The sequence below is a fragment of the Erythrolamprus reginae genome, chromosome 13, assembly GCF_031021105.1.
Source record: "Erythrolamprus reginae isolate rEryReg1 chromosome 13, rEryReg1.hap1, whole genome shotgun sequence".
NCBI lineage: Eukaryota > Metazoa > Chordata > Lepidosauria > Squamata > Dipsadidae > Erythrolamprus > Erythrolamprus reginae.
In genome coordinates, this window is record NC_091962.1 from 14,482,599 (window position 1) to 14,508,551 (window position 25,953).

Sequence of the window (25,953 nt, forward strand, 5' to 3'; positions counted from 1 at the left end):
TCTCACGCCGGGGGAGGTTTTTTTTCTTAAATCCCCGCTTTCGCTGCTCTTATTCCACCTGGTGTTCCTGGTATTCCAAATGTTCGTGAAATAAAATCATATCATCCCCCGGTTATATCCGTCTTTAGTTCCCGATTTTTAGTTCCTGATTTTTCAATCTATCTCCGTTCCGTCTCCGCCCCTCGACCCAGCTCTCCTGTCACACACCCGATTCTCCTGTCACCGCACGCTGTCTCTTGCTTCTCCTGTCGCTCAACCTTTTAATCGCCGCTTCTTTCAATTTGAGCTTTTCTATCTTTTATCGTCTTTCCCACAGTTGTTCTGGTACACAAGAAGTTTCCGAATTCAAAATATGTTATTTTAGGGTACTTGCTGAGGTTCACCGATCTCTTCTCACTTCCTCCTCGATGTTTACGGGGCGGCCATGTCTTAGGGCCAGCAAACGCTGGCTTCTTTTTTGCCCGGTCCTGGCGGTTCAAAAAAGCTTGTGCCGGTGTGAGCTAGCGACTCTCACATCGGGCACAGCATAACCACCTCTTACGACACCCTTCCCTCCAAGTTGGGTGTCTGATCTTATATTTAAAGGCAATAAAAGTCGTGCTGGGAGAGCAGCGGTTCACTCACCAGCTCCGCATCGACCAAGCCCCGCCCCGGAAGTCAAATCATATTTTATCCCATTGCTTCTGATCTTTTGCACAACGAACCTCAGATTGTGCCCCCTTGTTCTTGTGTTCACTTTCCTATTAAAAACATTTCTCTCCTGGACCTTATTCCAGTTTTAGGCTGTGTAATCCAATCCGAGCTGATGTTCTTGGCCCGAGATGAGCTTTCGTATTAATTTTTTCCCTTCGCATGATTCATCGGAGAGGGAGAGAGAGTTCCAGCCGGGCATTAAGCCATGATTTAATGCCGGTTTCTTCTCTGGCAGCAGGCTCTGGTCACGTTTTTGGTCCGCCCTGTTGCAGAGTAAGGTTCTCTCGATGCCAAAGGCTGCGGCTTCCTGCCCTGCCGCAGAAGGAAAGACGCTGCCAGCTGCTTAAAAAGGAAGGATAGTTTTTATACTATTGCATACGTCGTCGAGACAATGCCGTCTGGCGGGACCCAGGGGAAGAGCCTTCTCTGTGGTGGCCCCGGCCCTCTGGAATCAACTCCCCCCTGGAGATTAGGATTGCCCCCACCCTCCTTGCCTTTCGCAAACTCCTCAAAACCCACCTCTGATGTCAGGCATGGGGGAATTGATTCCCCTGGGCCGTTTCCGTTTTACGCAAGATTTGTCTGAGATGTATGATTGTTTTTATACTAAGGATTTTAAATTGCTTTTTATTGTCTGCGGAGAGGGGCGGCATACAAATCTAATTAATTAATTAATATAATAATAATAATAATAATAATAATAATAATAATATGTGGAAGGATTAGATGGTTACATCATAAATCTATGAAGATTAAAATTGACTATATATAACCCATATACAAAGAATATGAGGGGAAATGCAAATTATATAAATTTATTGATTTATTTTTATAACAAGAAAACATTCACACAACGTAAAACAATCTGCTCAGTGTTCACCCGACAGCATTCATACCCTTCCAACAAAATGGGGGGCATATTTTCTATATAACCACTTTAACTCAAGAGCAATATCTCTTTTTACATATTATAAAATAATTCTAATTTATTTCTCGAATTCTACTGACCACATAGCCTCTTACCTTGTCCCACCGTCCCATCAGTTCCTGCAACTCAGTTTCATTGGCCGAATTCACCCATGATCTCAAACTACATCAAGTTTTGTCTGTGATAAATATATAAATATACATTTACATCACCATCATATACATTTATATTTATAAATTTACCACGGACAAACTCCAATGTATTGTAAAAAAATCATCTCAAATAGTTGCATTACTATTTCTTTCTTTTATGATGTTTAACATGTACAATTATGGAAATTGTTCATTTTTCTTTCTTTCTTTTGTTATATATGTTTTGTTTGTCTTTTTCAATGTACAGTATAACCAATAAAGTGTTTTTTTTTAAGGATAGTTTTTATTTATTTATTCATTCATTCGAGTTGAAAGGGACCTTGCAGGTCATCTAGTCCAACCCCCTGCTCAAGCAGGAGTTTATTATTTATTTTGATTTGTTTTATAAATTATTATTTACTCTGAGTGGAGTAAATAAAATAAATTTATTACAATAAATATAATAAATTTATTTATTGTGAGCGGACTCCTTGGGGGAACTCTGCACAATGCTCAGGGGTTGGTTATTTCCTTGGGAAAAGGGGATTTTTGCCCCTTGCACAAAGCCCTCCAGGCCCAGAAAGGTCTTAAATGAAATTTTGGGGCCTCTGAGCATGTGAAAAGAACTTTTTTTGCTCTGCAAAAGGGAGGGCCCGCCCAGTTTGCGACTGACACTCCCCTTGCCCAATCACAGAAGCCGCTTGTATACGTCAGCGCCCTCCTGACTTAGGAATGTTTCACGTTGCAATGCTGGCCCGTCAGTCACGCCACGCTAGATTGGCGCTCGGTTTATCCAATGGGAGGGGAGGCATCGCTTAGGAATGCGCGAAGTAAAACATGATTGGATCATCCCGGTGACGCGTGGTTGGGCAGGACTGGCACTTCTAAAGCCCAATCCAAGGTGAGGCTCAGAAGAACGGAGAAGGCGGGGCAGCTCCTGATTGGGTACCTCGCCTTGAGTGACAGATCCTCAGAGGCAAAGAACGCCTCGGGCGGGAGAAATCATTTCAAAAATGACAACGGGGAGCAAGGCGAGACACCGTCACGTTCACCGCCCTGAGGCGACGAGACATTTCCTTACTTCAACGCGCGTCGACGCGCGAGAGGGAAAAGAGCGAGGAAGCGCGTGGAGGGAAAACACAGCTCTCACGCCCGAAGGTGAGGAGAGCACGACGCGCATGCGTCGGGAGGGAGCCCCGCCCACAAAGAGGAGGACGCCCGGCGCGCGTGGCCCCGCCTCCTCGCGTGACGTCAAGAACCGGCGCCCTTTCGCGCTTCATTCTGCCCTGTCAGTCGAGGGTGAGGCAGGTAGGTCACGGGGGGGGAGGTTTGAAGGTCGGAGGTCAGGGGTCACGCTGACGGTGGCTGAGAGGAATGACAGCCCTGCCAGGTAGGCCCGTTGGCTTTCCCAATTTTTTTTGGGGGGGGGGGTTCTTCCCTTTTTTATGTGGGGAGGGGCGCTTAAATAATCCCCATTTTCTTGCTTAGGCCTCAAACGTTGCAGCTTTTCAACTTTTGAAATTTTAAAAAATAAACACAGGTAAGCCAATACATAAGCTGGGAGGGGGGGTTGGTTATATTTGTGTGTGTAGTTATTTATATATAATTGTAATAGTTGACAGATGAACAGAGTTGGAAAGGGACCTTGGAGGTCATCTAGTCCAAACCCTTGCCTTTCCATCTGCCTTTACCTAGGATCGAACTCACAACCTCCTGATTGTGAGGCGAGAGCTCCATCTCTAGGCCACAGAAGCTGTAATAAGTGATGTGTCTGTATGTATAGACACGTGTAATATCTATATAATGCATACTGTATATAATATAAATGTGTGTGCATATATATGTATGTATATATGTATGTATGTGTGTGTGTATCACATGTTTTTGCTGAATTTTTAAAATTAAAATTTAATTATCCAACAGAAAACAACATATATATATATCTTCTTTAATTTTTTTAAAAAAAAATTAAGAGTCTACGGAGAGGGAGGGCATACAAATCTAATATATATATATATATATACACAGTATATATATATATATATACACAGTATATATACAGTATATATATACATACACATACATACATACAATGTGTTTGTTTATGTGTGTGTGTTTATAATATACACACCGCCCTAAGTCCACAGAGAGGGGCAGCATACAAAATAAATAATAAATAAATGTGTGTGTGTGTGTGTGTGTGTGTGTGTGTGTGTGTGTGTAATACGTGTGTGTAGTGTGTATATATAATGTGTGCATGTATATAATATATGTGTGTTTGTGTATATGTGTGTGTGTAATATATGTGTGGGGTATATATATATGTGTGTATATATAATATGTGTATGAATATAATATATATGTGTGTATGTGTATATATAATATGTGTATGAATGTGTAGTATATATATATAATGTATATGTGTGTGTGTGATATGTATGTGTATGCATATAATTGTGTGTGTATATATGGTATATATGTGTATATAATATGTGTGTCTGGAGTATATATGCGTGTGTGTGTGTATAATATGCCTTTGTATATAAGTGTGTGTATATGTGTGTATAGAATGTGTGCGTGTGTGCATATAATATACTGTATATGTGTGTATGTGGAATATATGTATTGTTTGTTAGCGACACTGTACATTGCTAAATGTTCTAATATATATATATCACATCTTTTTCCTGAATTTGAAAATTAAGGGAGACTAGGACAGATCTATTTCGGCCTCATCAGCTAGCCATACCCACTGGGATTTGAACCTGCAACCTTTGCCTTGTAAGCCAGAGAATTATCCTCTAGGGCTAGGCTACAGTATCCAATCCCTTCAGCTCTGCACCAAGGAAGGGTTACATATTTTTGTGTCGAATCACCCTGGTGTATTGAAGGAACATCACAGCTCCTTATTTGCCTCTCGGCAATATATATAAATATTACCCAATGCTCATTTCATATAATAAATATAATATATTAAAATTACCCAATGATCATTTCATATCGGATGAGTTTGGGCAGCTGGCAACATGGTGAAGTGTGTGTGTGTGTGAGTGTGAAATGAAGAAACTTTGTATGTGCAATAAAAGGGCTTGGGGTGATTTCATGCCACGATATGATAATTATTGCAGTTGCCAATTTAGTTCCCAGGGCTGAAACAGGTGGGGAAAAGCCAGGCTGCCCCAAGAATCAACCAACGGATGGGCAAATAGATTTAAATGCATAAATACATTTCAATCTATATAAATAAAATTGTGTTTGTTTGTTCAAAATCTAAAATCTCCTAACATTCTTCACCAATTGCTTGGAAACTTTAACACAGGGTTGCATTTGAATGCGCACGTTTTTATGCACCTATATTATATAGATGTCACACCTGTTGACAGGTAAGAACAGGGAGTCGCTTGGCATTGAGCCTGGTGAAAAAGATACTTAGGAACACAATCATGAGGTACAACACTTAATGAACGTAATAACATAATTAATAATATAGTCATAAGTCCACGGAGAGGGGCGGAATACAAATCTAATTATTTATTTATTTATTTATTTATTTATTTATTTATTTATTTATTTATTTGGATTTGTATGCCGCCCCTCTCTGAAGACTTATTATTATTATTATTATTATTAGTGGGAGGAAATGGGTGATTAGAAACATAGAAGACTGACGGCAGAAAAAGACCTCATGGTCCATCTAGTCTGCCCTTATACTATTTCCTGTATTTTATCTTAGGATGGATCTATGTTTATCCCAGGCATGTTTAAATTCAGTTCCTGTGGATTTACCAACCACGTCTGCTGGAAGTTTGTTCCAAGGATCTACTACTCTTTCAGTGAAATAATATTTTCTCACGTTGCTTTTGATCTTTCCCCCAACTGACTTCAGATTGTGTCCCCTTGTTCTTGTGTTCACTTCCCTATTAAAAACACTTCCCTCCTGGACCTTATTTAACCCTTTCACATATTTAAATGTTTCGATCATGTCGCCCCTTTTCCTTCCGTCCCCCAGACTATAAAGATGAGAAAAAGCTAGTAGTAATAGTAGTGCAGACTTAGCAAAGAGTTTGACAGTGTTGAGGGGATTATTTGTTTAGCAGAGTGAGGCCGTTTGGGAAGAAACTGTTCTTGTGTCTATTTGTCTTGGTGTGCAGTGTAGCAACGTTTTGAGGTAGGAGTTGAAACAGTTTGTGTCCAGGATGTGAGAGGTCAGTAAATATTTTCACCGCTCTGTTTTTGACTCATGCAGTCTACAGGTCCTCAAGGGAAGGCAGGTTGGCAGCCATTGTTTTTTCTGCAGTGGTGAAGTCCGTGTCGGTCTTGTTGGGTTGCAGAACCGAACCAGACAGTTATAGAGGTGCGGATGACAGACTCAATGTAGAATTGGATCGGCAGCTCCTTGGGGAATTTGAGCTTCCCGAGTTGGCGCAGACAGGACTTTCTTAGTTGTGCTTTTTTGATGATTTTTTTTTTTAAAAAATGTTTATTGGATATATACATTAAAAACAGGGTACAGAAAAATAAAGGGATTATATATAGTGTACATTCTAGCAATTATAGTTTACTTATATAGTACGCGTGAGTGGGGAAGGAGAAAGGAACAAAGGGGAAGGGATTTAGAGAGAAGGAGAAGAAATACAAGAGGAGGAAGGATAGAAAAACAGAGCAAAAAAAGAGGAGTAAGAAGAGTGTTAGAGCTGGGGCTTCCATGTTTTGCGGCCTGTGGTTTAAGCACATAGGTGGTGTAGATTTTCCTGAAGTTTTATCCATATGTATTTGACGTAGTTGCTAGTGCCAACACTTATCAGTGGTTTAAGGGTTTGTTCATTCAGGTTTTTTTGTAGTTCAAAATTTGTGTCGATCGATGTTTACAGTTTATCGTTTCAATTTGATATTATGATTCGTGTCGTAGTTTACTGGTTTTACACGTTGTTTTAGTTGGACTTTTTTCTTGATGAATAATTTTTAAGTAATTTCTTTTTTTTTAAAACAATGGTACCATTTTTTCCCATGCTTTGTAGAAATCTGTCTCATCCTTGTTTTGCAGTTCCATTGTTAGCTTGGACATTTCTGCACATTCTCAGGGACCGCCTTCTGCCGCACGGATCCCAGCGACCGGTTAAGTCCCACAGAGTGGGTCTTCTCCGGGTCCCGTCAACTAAACAATGCCGCTTGGCGGGACCCAGGGGAAGAGCCTTCTCTGTGGCGGCCCCGGCCCTCTGGAACCAACTCCCCCCAGAGATTAGAATTTCCCCCACCCTCCTTGCCTTTCGTAAGCTCCTTAAAACCCACCTCTGCCGCCAGACATGGGGGAATTGAGATGCTCTTTCCCACTGGGCCTTTACAATTTCATGTGTGGTATGTCTGTATGTATGTTTGGTTTTTTATATTAATGGGTTTTTTAATCATTTTTAGTATTTATTGGATTATTATTGTACATTGTTTTATTACTGTTGTTAGCCGCCCCGAGTCTTCGGAGAGGGGCGGCATACAAATCCAATCAATCAATCAATCAATAACCATTGGTTAAAAATAAATAAATAAATAAAAATTTAATTAATTAATTCCATTATTTTAATCAAAAGAGATAAAACAGTTGGGTTTTTTTCCTGTTTCCAGTATTGTGGTGTATAGAATCCTTGCAGCTGTAATAATTTGATGATGTTTTTGATGTTAGGTGACCCTTTTAGGTCTTGGAATATGACAGAACCTAGAAATTTGAAGGTCTCTAAATACACTTGCATTCTTTTGACAGGTGGAGCTCTGACGTTTTCCTCTCTTGCATCGCGGTTACCTAGAAGAGAAGCTGAATTTGGCTCCTTCGAATTGCACAAGTCATGCTGAGGAACTGGGCGAGACTACGAAGAGCTCTTCCTTGCTTTGTGACCCCTAGAAATGGGGCACAGGGCACGATCCTTCCCATGGGGGGCCCCCAGCGTTTCTCCCACAAGCTACAAGGAAATATACCAGTGAGTATCAATCCATCTTTTTTTTCCCTAACCAACCCTAAGAATATTTGTGTGGGGGTGGGAAGGGGAAGAGGGCGGTTAGTTTGGGAAGTAACTTTGATTTGTTGTGAAATTTCGGCCACGCAGGATCTGTGGTTCTGTCTGATAAATGCTGTTGCTTGTGGCGTTGCAGCTTGCTTCCGTTGGGTCGGTGTAGCAGGTTTCGTGGCTTTTAAACCAGGGGTGGATAAAAATCGATGGTTTTTTGTAATTAAAAGATCGATTTTTTTTGTTTATATTGGTTTTTTTTATTTTTACATTGAAACATAGAAACACGGAAGATTGACGGCAGAAAAAGACCTCACGGTCCATCTAGTCTGCCCTTATACTATTTCCCGTATATTTTATCTTAGGATGAATCTATGTTTATCCCAGGCAGGTTTAAATTCATTTTTTATCAAATTTCTTTTAATAAAATGCTTTTGGAGTAAAAAAAATCTATCTAAAGAAAGTTTTCTGTTTAAGATACTGTTCTGTCGGGCTCTCTGGTAGAATCCTCCCAAAAATTCACAGGTACAAATTTCAGACACACACACGTTTGAAAATTCAAAACAATGTTCTTTATAATGAAAATTCACTTAAACCAAGCCCTCTTTTGGGATAGCCAAGAGCACTGGTATCCAGACAAACTGGTAATTGGTACAAGTCCCTTATCAGTTCTGTGATACTTATCTTGCAGCTGTGAGGCAATTCACAGTCTTTCTTGTTTCACAAAGTGAAACACACTTTGCCCTGGTTTAGTTTCAAAGCGGGGAAAAATCAGCACACAAAAAGTCAAAGTCAGTAAAGCGGTCACGAAATACAACAATCAGATAATCCTCCACAATGGCCAAACCCACAGGCGGCTATTTATAGCAGTCTCACTAATGACCACAGCCCCACCCAACCACAGGTGGCCTCATTTTCTTTGATAATAATCTCTCAGTTGTTGCTGCCTATGCATCGCTCTCCGCATGCGTGGCTGTATCATTAACTCTTGTTCCGAATCCAAGGAGGAGCTAGATAATTGATCTCCTTCTGAGCTGTCTGCCCCACTCTCCTCCTCCCTGTCACTCATGTCTTCTTGGTCAGAGGAGCCTTCATCAGCAGATTCCACCGGGGGCAAAACAGGCCTGCAGCATGTGGATGTCTCCCCCACTTCCACAGTCCTTGGGGCAGGAGCTGGGCCAGAGCTAACCACAACATACTAGGATGGATCTATGTTTATCCCAGGCATGTTTAAATTCATTTTTTAATCAAATTTCTTTTAATAAAATGTTTTTGGAGTAAAAAAAATCTATCTTAAGAAAGTTTTCTGTTTAAGATGCATTAATAACACCGGCCAAAAAATCATCAGCAGAAGTAATATGTCTGTTTTATGGAGTTTGGTGTGCTGACTCCAAAAATATGCTTAGTTTTGCTCTATCACATAAAGTGTCTGATATAGAAGCGTTTTTGTCATGACGTTATTGCTACATTTTCAATGTATGTGGCAATTACTGTTTTCGTAATGTCCCCAGTATATTTCCTATACTTTATAATAATGATGCTGCTCCGTTGGAAACAATACCTGCAACGGAAAAATTATATACATTTTTGAAATCAAAACAAAAAAAAATGATTCAGAATAGTACAAGGTCAACTGCGATGATTACAAAAAAAAATAAAGGGAACACTCTAAATCTGAATGAATGAAATATTCTCATTGAAGCCTTTGTTCTGCACAAAGGTGAATGTGTACAACACATTGTAAGGCAGAGAATTAACCTCTAGGCTACAGTATCCAACCCCTTCAGCTCTGCACCAGGGAAGGGTTACATATTTTTGTGTTGAATCACCCTGGTGTATTAAAGGAACATCACAGCTCCTTTTTGGCCTCTCGGCCCAACCCAGGGCCATTTCCAAGGCAGTTAATTTTATTGATAGCCGACAATTCTATCTGTATGTGTCACATGGGTTTTTTTTGCTGAATTTGAAAATTAAGGGAGACTAGGATAGATCTATTTCGGCCTTATTTTGGCCTCATCAACCAGCCATACCCTCACTGGGACTAGATAGATAGATAGATAGATAGATAGATAGATAGATAGATAGATAGATAGATAGATAGATAGATAGATAGAGATAAGATAGATAGATTAGATAGATAGATTAGACAGATAGATTAGATAGATAGATAGATAGATAGATAGATAGATAGATAGATAGATAGATAGATAGATTAGATAGATAGATTAGATAGATAGATTAGATAGATAGATAAGATAGATAGATAGATAGGATAGATAGATAGATAGATAGATAGATAGATAGATAGATTAGATAGATTAGATAGATAGATTAGATAGATAGATAGATAGATAGATAGATAGATAGATAGATAGATAGATTAGATAGATAGATTAGATAGATAGATTAGATAGATAAGATAGATAGATAGATAGATAGATAGATAAGATAGATTAGATAGATAGATAAGATAGATAGATAGATAGATAAGATAGATTAGATAGATAGATAGATAGATAGAGAGAGAGAGAGAGAGAGAGAGATAGAGAGAGATAGATAGATAGATAGATAGATATGCTGCTCAAAAAAATAAAGGGAACACTCAAATAATACATCCTAGATCTGAATGAATGAAATATTGAATATTTCATTTGCACAACTATTCCATTTGCACAACAGCAGGTGAAATTGACTGTCAATCAGTGTTGCTTCCTAAGTGGACAATTTGATTTCCCAGAAGTTTGATTTACGTGGAGTTATATTGTGTTGTTTAATTGTTCCCTTTTATTTTTTTGAGCAGTATGTATTTTTTTTGGAGACCTGTGTAATTTACTCACTATGAAACAGAGCTTAGTCCTTTAGTATGGGACTGTATATTCTGCAGTATTGGGACTGACAGGAGAAGCTGCTACGGGAGAGAGATGACAGCTGCTCTGTTAAAATTATGATTTAAATCAAGCCTTAGGTTTACTCGTGATTTAAGTCAAATCCACCCTCTTTTAAACCAGGGTGAACATCTCTGGTCCCTTTAAGACCTGTGGATGATTGGCTTTTAAATATATTGGGGCTTTAGAATTTAAACTAAGTTAGATTCTTTATATGAAGTTTTTAGAGTGTTTTAATATTAGGTTTCTTACATGTTTTGTATTTGCTTACTGTGAGCCGCCCTGAGTCTCGGGAGAAGGGCGGCATAGAAATCTAATTAATAAATAAAATAAATAAATTCAGAGATTTGAGGCATGTTGGAAGTAGTTGAGTTTAAATCCCCCAGGCCCTGTTTTTCCCTCTGCAGTTATTTAATTTATTTAATGGCAATCATTAAATGTTGTACCACATGATTCTTGACAAATCTGTATATATATATTTTTTAGAAATATTTTTATTGAATTTTTTTAAAAGGACAGACAAAGACATACAACATTAAACACTCAAGGAGCTGCCATTGCTCCGCTTATCTTAGAAGTCTAACTACTACAAAAGATAAAAACCTAACTATAATCAGATCAATACAAAAATAGCATACATTTATATTAGGTATTTATTAAATTTAACTCTGTATGTTAATTTAATTACTTTGTCTGTAAAATACTTATTCAAAAAATATAATATAATGAATAACATATCTATATTTTCTTTTATATACACTCAGAGCATCTGCCCGAAAGACAAATTCCTTGTGTGTCCAATCACACTTGGCCGATAAAGAATTCTATTCTATTCATTCCATTATTCTAGTCTATTCTATTATTGACAAATCTATATTTTCTTTTATATACACTCAGAGCATTTGCACCAAAGACAAATTCCTTGTGTGTCCAATCACACTTGGCCGATAAAGAATTCTATTCTATTCTTTCTATTCTATTTTATTCTACTCTACTCTATTCTTTCTATTCTATATTCTATTCTGTTCTTGACAAATGTATCTTTTCTTTTATGTACCCTGAAAGCATATGCATTGAGACAAATTCCTTGTGTGTCCAATCACACTTGGCCAATAAAAGAATTCTAATTCCAATTTTACTAACAAACAATGTTGGGTTATTTGGTAGGGGTTGGACTAGAAGACCTCCAGGGTCCCCCTCTTGTTCTACCTCCGCTTTCTGTTTTTCAGTCTTGGATAAGCCCATCAGACAACAGTACAGATCGGGCTGTCCCCAATCCCAGCTGGAGCCAAGAAATGTTGTTCCAATTCAACCGATTCATGGAGAAGACCAAAGATGGCAGCTGGCTGAAGTTGCCTTCTTACCGAAGTTTCTCCGATCATCTTCCAGGCAAGTTCTTTCTTTCTTTCTTTCTTTTTTTCTTTCGTTCTTTCCTTCTTTCTTTCTTTCTTTCTCTCTCTCTCTCTCTTTCTTTCTTTCCTTCCTTCTTTCTCTCTCTCTCCCTCTTTCTTTCTTTCTCTCTCTCTCTTTCTTTCATTCTTTCTTTCTCTCTCTCTTTTTCTTTCTTTCTTTCTCTCTTTTTCTCTTTCTTTCTTTCTTTCTCTCCCTCTTTCTTTCTCTCTCTCTCTCTCTTTCTCTCTCTCTTTCTTTTTCTTTCTTTCTCTCTCTCTTTCCTTCCTTCTTTCTTTCTCTCTCTCCCTCTTTCTTTCTCTCTCTCTCTCTCTTTCTTTTTCTCTCTTTCTTTCCTTCTTTCTTTCTCTCTCTCTCCCTCTTTCTCTCTCTTTCTTTTTCTTTCTTTCTCTCTGTCTCTCTTTCTCTCTCTCCTTCTTCCTTTCTTTCTCTCTCTCTCTTTCTTTCTCTCTCTCTCTTTCTCTCTCTCTCTCTCTTTCCTTCTTTCTTTCTTTCTCTCTCTTTCTTTCTTTCTTTCTTTCTTTCTTTCTTTCTTTCTTTTTCCGGCCCTGTTTCCTCCCAGGAGATTCCTAGAGAGACCCCACGGAGGGGGGCTTTCCAACTTTCACTGACATTACCTTTTTGGGGGTGTCTCCCTTCTGCAGAAGGACAGCAGAAGGAAAAACTCCGAAACCAAAACTTCCGCATGTTTCTCCGAAGTATCGACCAAGAAGGCATGGGCTTTGAGTACGCCATGTTCCTGAAGCCGTCGGAGAAGAGGGTGGCGGCCGTCTTCCAAATGGGGCCCTACCTCGAGGGGCCTTCAGGGTGAGCTTTATTATTATTATTATTATTATTATTATTATTATTATTATTATTATTAATTAGATTTGTATGCCGCCCCTCTCCGTAGACTAGGGGCGGCTCACAAGCTTTAAAACAACAAAAAAAGTTTTGTAAAATTCTATATGTTAAAGGGTTAAATAAGGTCCAGGAGGGAAATGTTTTTAATAGGAAAGTGAATCCAAGAACAAGGGGACACAATCTGAAGTTAGTTGGGGCAAAGATCAAAAGCAACGTGAGAAAATATTATTTCACTGAAAGAGCAGTAGAAGCTTGGAACAAACTTCCAGCAGACGTGGTTGGTCAATCCACAGTAACTGAAGTTAAACATGCCTGGGATAAACATATATCCATCCTAAGATAAAACACAGGAAATAGTATAAAGGCAGACTAGATGGACCATGAGGTCTTTTTCTGCCGTCAGTTTTCTATGTTTCTATGTAAAAACTTTATAATATTGCTAGAGAGAAGACGCTTCAGGCTAAAGGCTAAAGATAGAGAGATATAAGAGAGCTAGAATGATAGATGATAGCTAGCTAGATGATAGAGAGATATTAGAGAAATAGATTGATAGATGATAGATAGCTAGATGATAGATAGATAGATATTAGGGAAATAGATTGATAGATGATAGATAGCTAGATGATAGATAGTTATTAGAGAAATAGATTGATAGATGATAGATAGCTAGATGATAGAGAGATATTAAAGAAATAGATTGATAGATGATAGATAGATAGATGATAGATAGATATTAGAGAAATAGATTGATAGATGATAGATAGCTAGATGATAGAGAGATATTAAAGAAATAGATTGATAGATGATAGATAGCTAGATGATAGATAGATATTAGAGAAATAGATTGATAGATGATAGATAGCTAGATGATAGAGAGATATTAAAGAAATAGATTGATAGATGATAGATAGATAGATGATAGAGAGATATTAAAGAAATAGATTGATAGATGATAGATAGCTAGATGATAGATAGATATTAGAGAAATAGATTGATAGATGATAGATAGCTAGATGATAGAGAGAGAAATAGATAGATTAGAATGATAGATGATAGGTAAGTAGGTAGGTAGATAGGTAGGTAGATAGATGATAGATAGATAGATAGATAGATAGATAGATAGATAGATAGATAGATAGATAGATAGATAGATATTAGAGAGAGAGATTGATAGATGATAGACAGACAGACAGATATTTAGTTAATTTCTTGCAGCCAGAAAGTCTCCACCCAATGCTCTCTTTTGACACTCTGTTTTCATGCGCCATGAAGCAATATTAAAATTATTCTTTTCAACATTGTCAGCCGTCTGCATTATCTAGTGGTGGGACTGGGGGGGACGAATCAAGCGAATAATTAAATGCAAGTTTAACCCTTAATAAATATGGATCTCTTTGGAGATTGAATCGAGATAAAGCCCCTCCTCGCGTTCACCTTTGTGAATTTGCCAGCTCCCACTCCGGTGCTTTGGTTTTATTTTTATTTTATTCTGCCTCGGTCAAGGTTCGCCCACGGCGGTGCCATCGCCACTATCCTAGACAGTACAGTGGGGGCCAGCGTCATCTTCATCAGCCGCCGGGTGGTGACCGCGAACCTCAACATAAACTATAAGAGGTCAGTGCCTTAAGGAAAGAGAATTCTCCGTGGAGAATTGGAGAGCGCAAGAGGGGACTTGAGGAGATGAATTTTGAAGGCAGACTGTTGATTGAAAAAGTTGAAAACACAGATATAGAAATGGAAAATTTGAATTACGTCCGGAAACCAATCGGCAGCCAATGCAGTCCGCGGAGTGTTGGAGAGACAGGGATATGTCTGGGCAGGCCCATAATCGCTCATGGTTGTAACCATTACCTTTTTTCTCCCCCTTCTCCCACGTTCAGTCCCGTATCGTTGGGGTCCGTGATCCTAGTGGACACCCGAGTGGACAAAATCGAAGGCAGGAAGATCTTTGCCAGCGGCGATGTCCGAAGCACGGATGGGCAGACTCTCCATGCAGAGGCCACAGGTAAGAGCGGTTAGTAATAGGGCAGTGATAGCCATAGCATTTGGACTTCATCAACCGCTCCGTAGTGCTTTGACCGCCCTCTCTAAGCAGCTGACAGAATCAGCATATTTGCCCCCAACAATCTGGGTCCTCATTTGACCCACCTCGGAAGGACGGAAGGCTGAGTTAATCGGAGGGAAAGAAGGAAGAGAGGAAGGAAAGAAGGGAGGAAGGAAGGAAAATGGCAATAGACATATACTGCTTCATGGTGCTTTGACAGCCCTCTAAGTGGTTTACAGAGTCAGGATATTTGCCCCCAACAATCTGGGTCCTCCTTTGACCCACCTTGGAAGGACAGAAGGCTGAGTCAACCTTGAGCCAGTGGTGAGATTTGAACTGCTGAACCACAGCTAGCCGTTAGCTTGCACCACTGCACCACCCTGGCTCTATTCCATATTTTTTATTCTATTCTATTTCCTTTCCATATTTTTTATTCTATTCTATTTCCTTTCCATATTTTTTATTCTATTCTATTTCCTTTCCATATTTTCTATTCTATTTCCATTCCATATTTTCTCTTCTATTCTATTTCCATTCCATATTTTCTATTCTATTCTATTTCCTTTCCATATTTTTTATTCTATTCTATTTCCATTCCATATTTTCTCTTCTATTCTATTTCCATTCCATATTTTCTATTCTATTCTATTTCCTTTCCATATTTTTTATTCTATTCTATTTCCATTCCATATTTTCTCTTCTATTCTATTTCCTTTCCATATTTTTTATTCTATTCTATTTCCTTTCCATATTTTTTATTCTATTCTATTTCCATTCCATATTTTCCCTTCTATTCTATTTCCATTCCATATTTTTTATTCTATTCTATTTCCATTCCATATTTTCTCTTCTATTCTATTTCCTTTCCATATTTTTTATTCTATTCTATTTCCTTTCCATATTTTTTATTCTATTCTATTTCCTTTCCATATTTTTTATTCTATTCTATTTCCTTTCCATATTTTTTATTCTATTCTATTTCCATTCCATATTTTTTATTCTATTCTATTTCCATTCCATATTTTCCCTTCTATTCTATTTCCTTTCCATATTTTTTATTCTATTCTATTTCCTTTCCATATTTTTTATTCTATTCTATTTCCTTTCCATATTTTTTATTCTATTCTATTTCCTTTCCATATTTTTTATTCTATTCTATTTCCATTCCATATTTTTTATTCTATTCTATTTCCATTCCATATTTTCTCTTCTATTCTATTTCCTTTCCATATTTTTTATTCTATTCTATTTCCTTTCCATATTTTTTATTCTATTCTATTTCCTTTCCATATTTTTTATTCTATTCTATTCTATTTCCATTCCATATTTTTTATTCTATTCTATTTCCATTCCATATTTTTTATTCTATTCTATTTCCATTCCATATTTTTTATTCTATTCTATTTCCATTCCATATTTTTATTCTATTCTAGTCTATTTCCATTCCATATTTTTTATTCTATTCTATTTCCTTTTTGCTAATATTCTATTTTCCTAAGCCTCAAACGATCTAATTCTTCTTTGTTTCTCCCCTGTTGTTGTTTCCCCCCCCCCTCCAAGGTCTCTTCATTGAACTGCAGCCCCCTCCTTCGCCCCAGAAAGAAACGGATCCCAGCAGCTACCCTTAACAGCCTCCCCGGACGCAGCTCTCCGTCCACCTTCCTCTTCCTCGACTCTACAAGCCCCTCCCAGACTTTCGTCGGTATCTCTCCTCCCTCCTTTGCCACAACTGAGTAGAACATCTGCGTGTCGGAAGCCGCAACTCACACGTGTTTGGCATGGCAACCATTGGGTCTTGGAGGCGGAGGGCCGTGAATCCCAAAAACTCAATTTCTTGTCACCTTATTAGGTGTGACTGTGGTGCTATAGTTCTAAAACCCAGTGGGTGTTTTCTGGCGGCTTTCGAACTCGCTCCCCCCTTTCTCTGGCCCTTCGAGAGCATTTATATTTCCTTTTGAGGCGAGCCGGATGGTGCATTCGAAGAAAATTGGATCGGGATGGGGGTCAACTGGGTGGTTTTCCCTTGCAGTCGTTTCGGGACCCAACTTTGTAACGTCCTCAAGGCTAGGAGGAGTGGGGTGTGCGGAGCGGAAGAAGGAAGAGGAGGAATTCTCAAAAGCGACAATCTAACCCAGGGGGTCGGCAACAGCGAAGGCCTGCCGCCTTTGGCACAACCGGTGCGCCCCCCTGTGGCCGTCATGGGCACGCACTCCTCCGTCGGCGTGAGATTTTACTTATGCGCATGTGAAGAGGCGCAAGCAAGTTTTTGGTGACTTTTGCCGGGGGGGGGTTCTTCTGCGCTTGGGCACGAGTGAGATTTCCGCAATTTTTACTGATTTTTTGCTTCTGTATATACGCATGAGCGAGATTTCGGTCATTCCTGCCAATTTTTGGCTTCCTTGTATGTGCACGAGTGAGATTTTTGGTGATTTTGCTGGGTTTTTTGCTCATGCGCACAAGCGAGATTTTGGCAATTTTGCTGGGTTTTTTCCTCATGCGTATGAGCAATATTTTGCTGGGTTTTTGCCTGTTTTTTGCTTCTGCGCATGCTCACACGTGGAATTTCGGTGATCTTTGCCCATTTTTTGCCTGTGCACATGCGTACGAATGAGATTTCAATGAATTTTTGCTTCTGCGCATGAGCCAGATTTCGGTGACATTTGCCGGGTTTTTTTGGTTCTGCGCATGCCGAAATCTTGCCCCCGTGCGCACGGCCTCTTGTGAGATTTTTCTTGCCGTGCATGTGCACAGTCTCGCGCCAGCCAGACGCACACCCCCCTGCAATGGCGTCCCACCTTCGCCCACCGCTGCGTTTGGTCACCGTTTGTGGGGGCGCGCAACCTTGTGCCTGTTAAAAAACCGCCTACCTCTTTGCCCCGCCTCCGCAGTGCCTTGCGGGAAGGGTCATTAGCGTTTACCCTACTTTCACACAAGTGTTTGACACGTCGGTTTGAGTAACCCGTGCGATTGCCAACGAGAACGATAAATATAATTTATTTCCCTTTTATGTGTCTGCTCTTGTCTTTCTCCCCCTTGGGAAAGGGTTTGCGCAAATACCACCTTTCCCCTTATATATCTACATACGGTCATTTGTTAATTTTACTTAAGGGTCTGCTGGGTGGAGGAATACTAGAGATTGCGCAGCATAATTTCTGCAGCGAAATGTTGAGCAACGGCGTGAAATGGTGCCCACGGATCTGGGGTTAAGGTGGATGCATCCAGGTTTATCATGGAAGGTTCTTGGCACAGCTCGTGGGTGGGGGTGGAATCAGCCCACTTGGGCAAACTTCCGAGGTCCTCCTAGATGGAGGGTGTGTCTCCCTTGGGGGAAGGACATCATATCCTTACTCCAATTGGGTGAAGTTCCTCCGTGGTTGAGCCTATATTAAAGCTGCCGGGAGTTGACTTCTAGTCCCAAGAAGACCTTCGGAGGAGAAGGGCACGCTTCCCAAGAGCTCAGAAGATACAGAATGCATCGCGTTTTGAGGAGCATCAACCAGAGGGCCAAAGGGTTGACCACCAGGATGGAAACGACAACGAAAGAGCTCCTGGTGCATCCTCCTCGCGTGGTGTCCAGAAGGACCTCCACAGTGAGTATTGGGTCGGGCTTAAAAAGAAGCGGGGGACACCCTCTCCCGAATAATCCTCTTCATCCCTGGTTTTGGAGGACCATCCAAAAGGTTCTGAGATCCTAAGGAGGTTCTGGAGGCTGCAGAGAAGGTTGAGGCTCCTGCATTCATAGAGGGAACTCGGGGCCTTAAAAACCTGATGAGGTTGGACAGAGAGAATTGAAAACCTGCGTGTCAGGGTTCCAGGTAACGTCCAAATTTATTTATTTTATTTATTTATTGGATTTGTATGCCGCCCCTCTCCGCAGACTCGGGGCGGCTAACAACAGCAATAAAACAGCATATAACAAAATCCAATACTAAAAACAGTTAGTAAAAGCCCATTATACAAAAACCAATCATACATACAGACATACCATGCATAAAATTGTAAAGGCCTAGGGGGAAAGAGTATCTCAATTCCCCCATGCCTAGCAGCAGAGGTGGGTTTTAAGGAGCTTACGAAAGGCAAGGAGGGTGGGGGCAATTCTAATCTCTGGGGGGAGTTGGTTCCAGAGGGCCGGGGCCACCACAGAGAAGGCTCTTCCTCTTGGTCCTGCCAACCGACATTGTTTAGTTGATGGGACCTGGAGAAGGCCGACTCTGTGGGACCTAACCGGTCGCTGGGATTCGTGCAGCAGAAGGCGGTCCCGGAGATAATCTGGCCCGGTGCCATGAAGGGCTTTATAGGTCATAACCAACACTTTGAATTGTGACCGGAAACTGATCAGCAACCAATGCAGACTGCGGAGTGTTGGTGAAACATGGGCATACCTGGGTAAGCCCATGATTGCTCTCACAGCTGCATTCTGCACGATCTGAAGTTTCCGAACACTTTTCAGAGGTAGCCCCATGTAGAGAGCGTTACAGTAGTCGAGCCTCGAGGTGATGAGGGCATGAGTGACTGTGAGCAGTGAGTCCCGGTCCAAATAGGGCCGCAACTGGTGCACCAGGCGAACATGGGCGAATGCCCCCCTCGCCACAGCCGAAAGATGTTTCTCTAATGTGAGCTGTGGATCGAGGAGGACGCCCAAGTTGCGGACCCTCTCTGAGGGGGTCAAATTAAATCAGAATCCAAGTCAAATAATAATAATAATTTATTAGATTTGTATGCCGCCCCTCTCCGAAGACTCGGGGCGGCTCACAACAATAATAAAAAAACAATATTATAGCGAAACAAATCAAATATTAAAAAAGAAGCATAATAAAACCCTATCATATTTTTTAAAAAGTGCTCCTCAAAAGTGCCTATTTATTGCCAGAGCCATCCTGGCACCTACGCTGGGAAGCCTGAATCTGAGTTTGCCACCCAGTTGAAAGTTCACATCCCTTGTCTCACCCACCCACAAAGTTGTCACGTTGCCCACTCAGGTTGTGACAGCATGGCCTGTCCTTCCTTCGCTTCCGCCCAGGTGGGTGGGCATAGGATGACCTTGAAGCCCTCTAAAGGATGCTTTGTGGCTGCCTCCGTCCCCTCATGAAAATCACCCCTCCCAAGTTCTCATAAACATCACCAACGTCTGCACCGATTTGACCCTGCAAATAACCCACCCGTGTGTCTTCGTGGGCAGGACTGGGGTCCCTCGACACAACTGCCCTCTCGCCTTCCCTTCCCAGCAACAGCCCCACCAGCCTCATAAAAACGTTGGCTTCCCCAACCCGAGTTGGAGCCGAGAGATGTTGGACCAGTTTGAGAAGTTTGCGAAGAGGTCCAAGGACGGATCGTGGGAACACTTGCCGAGTTACGAGAATCTTGCGGAGTCTGGGCCAGGTCGGTGTTTCGAATCCCACTCAACACATTTCTCCAGTGACCCCTCCCCATTTCCTTCCAAGCAGGCCTTCCTAGGTAGGTAGGTAGGTAGGTAGGTAGATAGATAGATAGATAGATAGATAGATAGATAGATAGATAGATAGATAGATAGATAGATAGATCCAGGTTGATATTCCTGGAGATGTCTGTAATATGGTAAATGATTTAGCTTTACTAGATAAATGGTCAAAGCAATGGAAACTGCAGTTTAATCTTTCCCAATGTAAAATAATGCACTTGGGGAAAAGGAATCCTCAATCTGAGTATTGTATTGGCAGTTCTGTGTTAGCAAAAAGTTCAGAAGAGAAGGATTGAGGGGTCGTGATTTCTGACAGTCTCAAAATGGGTGAACAGTGCAGTCAGGCGGTAGGGAAAGCAAGCAGGATGCTTGGCTGCATAGCTAGAGGTATAACAAGCAGGAAGAGGGAGATTGTGATCCCGCTATATAGAGCGCTGGTGAGACCCCATTTGGAATACTGTGTTCAGTTCTGGAGACCTCACCTACAAAAAGATATTGACAAAATTGAAGGGGTCCAAAGAGGGGCTACAAAAACGGTGGAAGGTCTTAAGCATAAAACGTATCAGGAAAGACTTCATGAACTCCATCTGTAGAGTCTGGAGGACGGAAGGGAAAGGGGGGACATGATCGAAACATTTAAATATGTTAAAGGGTTAAATAAAGTCCAGGAGGGAAGTGTTTTTAATAGGAAAGTGAACACAAGAACAAGGGGACACAATCTGAAGTTAGTTGGGGGAAAGATCAAAAGCAACATGAGAAAATATTATTTTACTGAAAGAGTCGTAGATCCTTGGAACAAACTTCCAGCAGACGTGGTAGATAAATCCACAGGAACTGAATTTAAACATGCCTGGGATAAACATAGATCCATCCTAAGATAAAATACAGAAAATAGTATAAGGGCAGACTAGATGGACCAGGAGGTCTTTTTGTGTCGTCAGTCTTCTATGTTTCTATGATACACGATAGACAAGCGGATTGATTGATTGATTTCCAACTCCCAACAACTATGATGAGGAAAATTGTAAAATAGGACAAACGCTGAACTGCCTCACTTAGCAACCAAAATTTCAGGACTCAATTATGGTCGTGAAGTGGAGGACTCCCTGAATATGGTTTCAATTCGGGTCTTGATTCTCGACTGATGTTGTTGTGGGGCGTGGGGGTGTCGCTTCTGCAGAAGGGCACCAGAGGGAAGAATCCCAAAACCGAAAGTCCTGCATGTTTCTCAGAAGTATCCCCGAAGAAGGCCTGGGCTTCGAGTTCACCATGTTCCTGAACCGTTCGGAGAGGAGGGTGGTGGCTATCTTCCAGATGGGGCCCTACCTTGAAGGACGTCCAGGGTAAGCGCGGTTTTTTTAAAATCCAATTTGTAAAAGAATTCAGAATACAGTACTCCATCAGAATTGAAGGGAATGGAATGATACAGCTGAAAGGGACCTTGGAGGTCTTCTAGTCCAACCCCCTGCTTAGGCAGGAGGCCCTTCACCACTTCAGACCAATGGTTATCCAACATCATCTTAAAAACTTCCACTGTTGGAGCATTCACAACTTCTGGAGGCAAGCTGTCAATCTATCTAGATTTGTCTATCAAATCTATCTGTCTATTCATTCATTTATATACCTATCTTATCTCTCCTATTTATTTATTTATTTATTTATCTATCTCTCCAATCCAGCCAGCCATCATCTAATGTATGTTTGTATATATCTATCTATCTATCTATCTATCTATCTATCTATCTATCTATCTATCTATCTTCTATCTAATCTATATCTATCCATCTATCCATCTCTCTCTCATCTACCTAATTATCTATCTATCTATCTATCTATCTATCTATCTATCTAACTATCTATCTTCTATCTAATCTATCTATCTATCCATCTATCCATCTCTCTCTCATCTACCTAATTATCTATCTATCTATCTATCTTCTATCTATCTATCTATCTATCTATCCATCTATCCATCTCTCTCTCATCTACCTAATTATCTATCTATCTATCTATCTATCTATCTATCTATCTATCTATCTTTCTTCTATCTATCTATCTATCTATCTATCTATCCATCTATCCATCTCTCTCTCATCTACCTAATTATCTATCTATCTATCTATCTTCTATCTAATCTATCTATCTATCTATCTATCCATCTATCCATCTCTCTCTCATCTACCTAATTATCTATCTATCCATCTATCCATCTATCCATCTCTCATCTACCTAATTATCTATCTATCTTCTATCTAATCTATCTATCTATCCATCTATCCATCTCTCTCTCATCTACCTAATTATCTATCTATCCATCTATCCATCTATCCATCTCTCATCTACCTAATTATCTATCTATCTTCTATCTAATCTATCTATCTATCCATCTATCCATCTCTCTCTCATCTACCTAATTATCTATCTATCTATCTATCTATCTATCTATCCATCTATCCATCTCTCTCTCATCTACCTAATTATCTATCTATCCATCTATCCATCTATCCATCTCTCATCTACCTAATTATCTATCTATCTTCTATCTAATCTATCTATCTATCCATCTATCCATCTCTCTCTCATCTACCTAATTATCTATCTATCTATCTAATCTATCTATCCATCCATCCATCTCTCTCTCTCATCTACCTAATTATCTATCTATCTATCTATCTATCCATCCATCTCTCTTTCTCATCTACCTAATTATCTATCTATCTATCTATCTTCTATCAAATCTATCTATCTATCCATCCATCCATCCATCTCTCTCTCTCATCTACCTAATTATCTATCTATTTATCTATCTCTATCGCAGCCAGGAAATCTCAAGTTCAGGATTTGTTTTAACACTGTGCCGTTCAATGGACATTCAATGATTTGTTTTATTCTTTTTAATGTCAACCTAAGCCATCCAGCAGGGGCAAACAAATGTCATTAATAAATGTCCTAAATAAACACAAGACTAACGATTAATAAATAATATTTCCCACTTTTTGTTGAGTTTTGTTCTGTTTTATCTCCTGTGCCTGTCCAGCCTCGCCCACGGCGGGGTCATCGCCACTCTCCTGGACCACACGATGGGGGCCAGCATGATTCTTGCCAACCCCAGGGTGATGACGGTCAACCTCAACATCAACTGTAAGAGGTCAGTGACTCAAGAAAGGAGAAATTGGGCTGGAAGGAGAAAAAAGAATCGGGGCGGGCCAGCCCTGGGTGCGAGTCTCACTGTGCCAGTTACGATGCGGCAGTCGGAGGTTTTTCTGCTTTGTCCACAAAGTGAATCTCTGCCAGCAAGGCCGCGGTGGGGGGATGGGGGAGGATGACCACCAAACATTTTGTATTTTTGTACCACTTTGTGTTGAAGACCCTGATTGTGGTGGTGGGGCTATAGGCTGACTCTGTAAAAGGCTTAGAGAAGGCTGGGAAGCGCTGGGAAGTGTTATATAAGTCTAAATACTATTGCTATATACAGTATCTCTATGTCTATCTCATCTATCGATCTATCTTACTAGCTAGCTAATCCATTACCATCTATCATCTATCTATCATCTATATCTGTCTTGATAGCTAGCTAGCTTCTATTTATCCATCCATCCATCCATCCATCTATCTTGCTAGGTAGCAAGCTAATCTATTATCATCTGTCTGTTATCTATATCTATCTTTCTTTCTACATAGCTAACTTATCTATCAGCTATCTCTCATCTATGTCTTGCTAGCTAGCTATCTTATCTGTCTGTCTGTCTGTCTTTATATATCTATCTTGCTAGCTAGCTAGCCAATGTATTATCTATCTACCGTATCTATCCATCTATTATCTATCTTGCTAGCTGCTAGCTAATCTATTATCATCTATCATCTATATCTATCTTGCTAGCTAGCTTCTATCTATCTTGCTAGCTAGCTAGCTGGCTAATCCATTATCATCCATTTGTCATCTATATCTGTCTTTCTAGCTAGCTAGCTTAGCTATATCATCTATCATTAATCTATCATCTATATCTTACTAGCTAGCTTCTATCTATCTATCTAATCTTTTTTCTTTCTTTCTTTCTTTCTTTCTATTCTTTCTTCCTAGCTAGCTAACTAGCTAGCTAGCTTCTATCTATCTGATCTTGTTAGCTAGCTAGCTAATCTATTATCATCCATTTGTTATCTATATTTGTCTTTCTAGCTAGCTAGCTTACACCTCCCTAGGCTTTTATATTTTATGATTGGTATGTATGTGTTGTTTGGTTTTAAATGAGGGGTTTTATATGTGTTTATTTTTAATATTAGATTTGTTCTTTGACATTGTTTTTTTACTACTGTTGTGAGCCTCCCCGAGTCTCCGGAGAGGGGCGGCATACAAATCTAATAAATTATTATTATTATTATTATTATTATTATTATTATTATTATTAGCTTAGCTATATCATCTATCATTTATCTATCATCTATATCTTGCTAGCTAGCTTCTATCTAACTATCTTTCTAGCTAGCTTCTATCTTTGATCTTGCTAGCTAGCTAATCTATTATCATCCATCTATCGTCTATATTTGTCTTTCTAACTAGTTAGCATATCTATCATTTATCTATCAGATTCTTTAACATGATATATTTTTTTGGGGGGGGTGTTTTTTTCCCACCTATTGTCCTATTCAATCTTGCTTGGTTTGTCCCAGTTTTAAAAGATGCCTCCGTGGCAGGATGGGCTGGGCTCTCGTAACCCTATTCCCCCCCCCTCTTTCAGCCCCGTGGCGTTGGGTTCCGTGGTCTTGGTGGAGACCCGGGTGGACAGAATCGAAGGCAGGAAGGTTTTTTTGAGCGGCGAAATCCGGAGCGCAGATGGGCAGACCCTCCACGCCAACGCCACCTGTAAGTATGAGGTCACTTCGGTCAAATTTCCTCAACCGGGATCCCTTCCCTTCCAAACGACATCTCCAGGGAATTCCACATTATAAAAGCATCTCAAATTTTCATCTCTGAACCATCAGGAGAGGCTCCAAAAAGACTGTGACGTGCCTTGGGGTTTGTAAAGACAGTTTGGTTACTTGGAGGCTTCTCCCCACCTTTTCCGGCCCTGTTTCCTCCCAGGAGATTCCTAGAGAGGCCCCACGGAGGCTTCTCCCTGCCTTTTCCGGCCCTGTTTCCTCCCAGGAGATTCCTAGAGAGACCCCACGGAGGCTTCTCCCCACCTTTCCGACCCTGTTTCCTCCCAGGAGATTCCTAGAGAGGCACCATTGAGGCTTCTCCCCACCTTTTCCGACCCTGTTTCCTCCCAGGAGATTCCTAGAGAGGCCCCACGGAGGCTTCTCCCTGCCTTTTCCGGCCCTTTTTCCTCCCAGGAGATTCCTAGAGAGGCCCCACGGAGGCTTCTCCCTGCCTTTTCTGGCCCTTTTTCCTCCCAGGAGATTCCTAGAGAGGCCCCACGGAGGCTTCTCCCCACCTTTCCGACCCTGTTTCCTCCCAGGAGATTCCTAGAGAGGCCCCACGGAGGCTTCTTGCCGCCTTTTCCGGACCTGTTTCCTCCCAGGAGAGGCCCCATGGAGGCCTCTTCCTGCCTTTTCCGACCCTGTTTCCTCCCAGGAGATTCCTAGAGAGGC

General features: G+C 40.5%; 2 protein-coding genes across 7 annotated transcripts; both read left to right on the plus strand.

Annotated features, from left to right (window-relative positions):
- Positions 1–2,756: 2,756 nt before the first annotated feature.
- Positions 2,757–17,932, plus strand: LOC139175510 (acyl-coenzyme A thioesterase THEM4-like). Of its 6 annotated transcripts, none has more exons than XM_070766641.1 (8): positions 2,757–2,910; positions 3,241–3,292; positions 7,505–7,718; positions 11,860–12,019; positions 12,685–12,847; positions 14,387–14,497; positions 14,764–14,888; positions 16,488–17,932. In XM_070766641.1, exons 3-8 carry the CDS (start codon positions 7,587–7,589, stop codon positions 16,553–16,555), a joined length of 759 nt encoding a protein of 252 aa, XP_070622742.1. In that variant the 5' UTR covers positions 2,757–2,910; positions 3,241–3,292; positions 7,505–7,586; the 3' UTR covers positions 16,556–17,932. The 6 variants fall into 6 exon arrangements, with proteins under 6 accessions (XP_070622742.1, XP_070622745.1, XP_070622741.1 ...); XM_070766640.1 differs by lacking the exon at positions 2,757–2,910 and adding an exon at positions 2,990–3,060; XM_070766639.1 differs by lacking the exon at positions 2,757–2,910 and adding an exon at positions 3,048–3,142.
- A 403-nt stretch (positions 17,933–18,335) lies between these two features.
- On the plus strand, positions 18,336–25,311 carry LOC139175478 (acyl-coenzyme A thioesterase THEM4-like). The gene is made up of 5 exons (XM_070766602.1): positions 18,336–18,517; positions 20,153–20,306; positions 21,545–21,707; positions 23,402–23,512; positions 25,101–25,311. The coding sequence occupies exons 1-5, from the start codon at positions 18,398–18,400 to the stop codon at positions 25,309–25,311; spliced, it is 759 nt and encodes a 252-aa protein (XP_070622703.1). The 5' UTR covers positions 18,336–18,397.
- The last annotated feature ends 642 nt before the right edge of the window (positions 25,312–25,953 follow it).

Coding starts and splice junctions, on each gene's coding strand:
- LOC139175478 (XM_070766602.1), top strand. CDS start 18,398: ATGCATCGCGTTTTGAGGAGCATCAACCAGAGGGCCAAAGGGTTGACC. Junction 20,307..21,544: donor TCTTGCGGAGTCTGGGCCAG/GTCGGTGTTTCG, acceptor TCGCTTCTGCAG/AAGGGCACCAGAGGGAAGAA. Junction 23,513..25,100: donor CTCAACATCAACTGTAAGAG/GTCAGTGACTCA, acceptor CCCCTCTTTCAG/CCCCGTGGCGTTGGGTTCCG.
- LOC139175510 (XM_070766641.1), top strand. CDS start 7,587: ATGCTGAGGAACTGGGCGAGACTACGAAGAGCTCTTCCTTGCTTTGTG. Junction 12,848..14,386: donor TACCTCGAGGGGCCTTCAGG/GTGAGCTTTATT, acceptor GCCTCGGTCAAG/GTTCGCCCACGGCGGTGCCA. Junction 14,889..16,487: donor TCTCCATGCAGAGGCCACAG/GTAAGAGCGGTT, acceptor CCCCCCTCCAAG/GTCTCTTCATTGAACTGCAG.